The 1,169-nt window shown below is 32.1% G+C and overlaps 1 protein-coding gene across 1 annotated transcript; it reads right to left on the bottom strand.

Moving 5' to 3' along the window:
• Positions 1–210: 210 nt before the first annotated feature.
• LOTGIDRAFT_57848 (hypothetical protein) lies at positions 211–375 on the bottom strand (the record flags this gene model as incomplete). Its single annotated transcript, XM_009051824.1, has 1 exon — positions 211–375. A coding segment is annotated over one exon (165 nt), but the record flags the coding sequence as incomplete, so codon positions are not given.
• Between the last annotated feature and the right edge of the window lie 794 nt (positions 376–1,169).

Here is a 1,169-nt window from a genome sequence, read left to right as displayed (position 1 = left end):
CCATGAGGAAGTATATCAATCATAAGTGAGAAAGTATTTCATAAAAGTGGTATCAGGTGTCTAAAAGAAAAAGCATACCCTGTCTGGGATTACCCTTATCAAACATGATACATGTCCAGAAGAGTAAGTATTTGATAATGAAGAGTAGTATCAGGTGTCTAGAAGAGTAAGTATTTGATAATGAGAAGTGGTACCAGGTGTCTAAAAGAAAAAGTATTTGATAATGAGAAGTGGTATCAGGTGTCTAGAAGAGTAAGTATTTGATAATGAGAAGTGGTACCAGGTGTCTAGAAGAGTAAGTATTTGATAATGAAGAGTGGTATCGGGTGTCTGGAAGAGTAAGTATTTGATAATGAGAAGTGGTACCAGGTGTCTAAAAGAGTAAGTATTTGATTATGAGAAGTGGTATCAGGTGTCTAGAAGATTAAGTATTTGATAGTGAGAAGTGGTATCAGGTGTCTAGAAGAGTAAGTATTTGATAATGAGAAGAGGTATAAGGTGTCTAGAAAAGTAAGTATTTGATAATGAGAAGTGGTATCAGGTGTCTAGAAGAGTAAGTATTTGATAATGAAGAGTGGTATCAGGTGTCTAGAAAAGTAAGTATTTGATAATGAGAAGTGGTATCAGTTATCTGGAAGAGTAAGTATTTCATAATGAAAAGTGGTATCAGGTGTCTAGAAGAGTAAGTATGTGATAATGAGAAGTAGTATCAGGTGTCTAGAAGAGTAAGTATTTGATAATGAGAAGTGGTATCAGGTGTCTAAAAGAGTAAGTATTTGATAAAGAGAAGTGGTATCAGGTGTCTAGAAAAGTAAGTATTTGATAATGAGAAGTGGTATCAGGTGTCTAGAAGAGTAAGTATGTGATAATGAGAAGTAGTATCAGGTGTCTAGAAGAGTAAGTATTTGATAATGAGAAGTGGTATCAGGTGTCTAAAAGAGTAAGTATATAAGATATAATAAAACTGAAAGTTATAAGGAATCTTTCTGGCAATACTAATGCTAATAATATTATTAATTCTATGGTATAAATTACACCACAAGTTATCAATTTATTAAAAAAACACAATGATGAACAAAATGAAGGAATAAAACAATTAAAATACAGGTCGATACTTACTAAAAATTAAAACTAACACTTTTAAAATCCCAGACTAAACAAAGCGTTTT

The sequence above is a fragment of the Lottia gigantea genome (assembly GCF_000327385.1).
Source record: "Lottia gigantea unplaced genomic scaffold LOTGIsca_171, whole genome shotgun sequence".
Taxonomy (NCBI): domain Eukaryota; kingdom Metazoa; phylum Mollusca; class Gastropoda; family Lottiidae; genus Lottia; species Lottia gigantea.
Note: the sequence above shows the minus strand (reverse complement) of the source record. Positions and strands in the feature narration are given on the sequence as shown.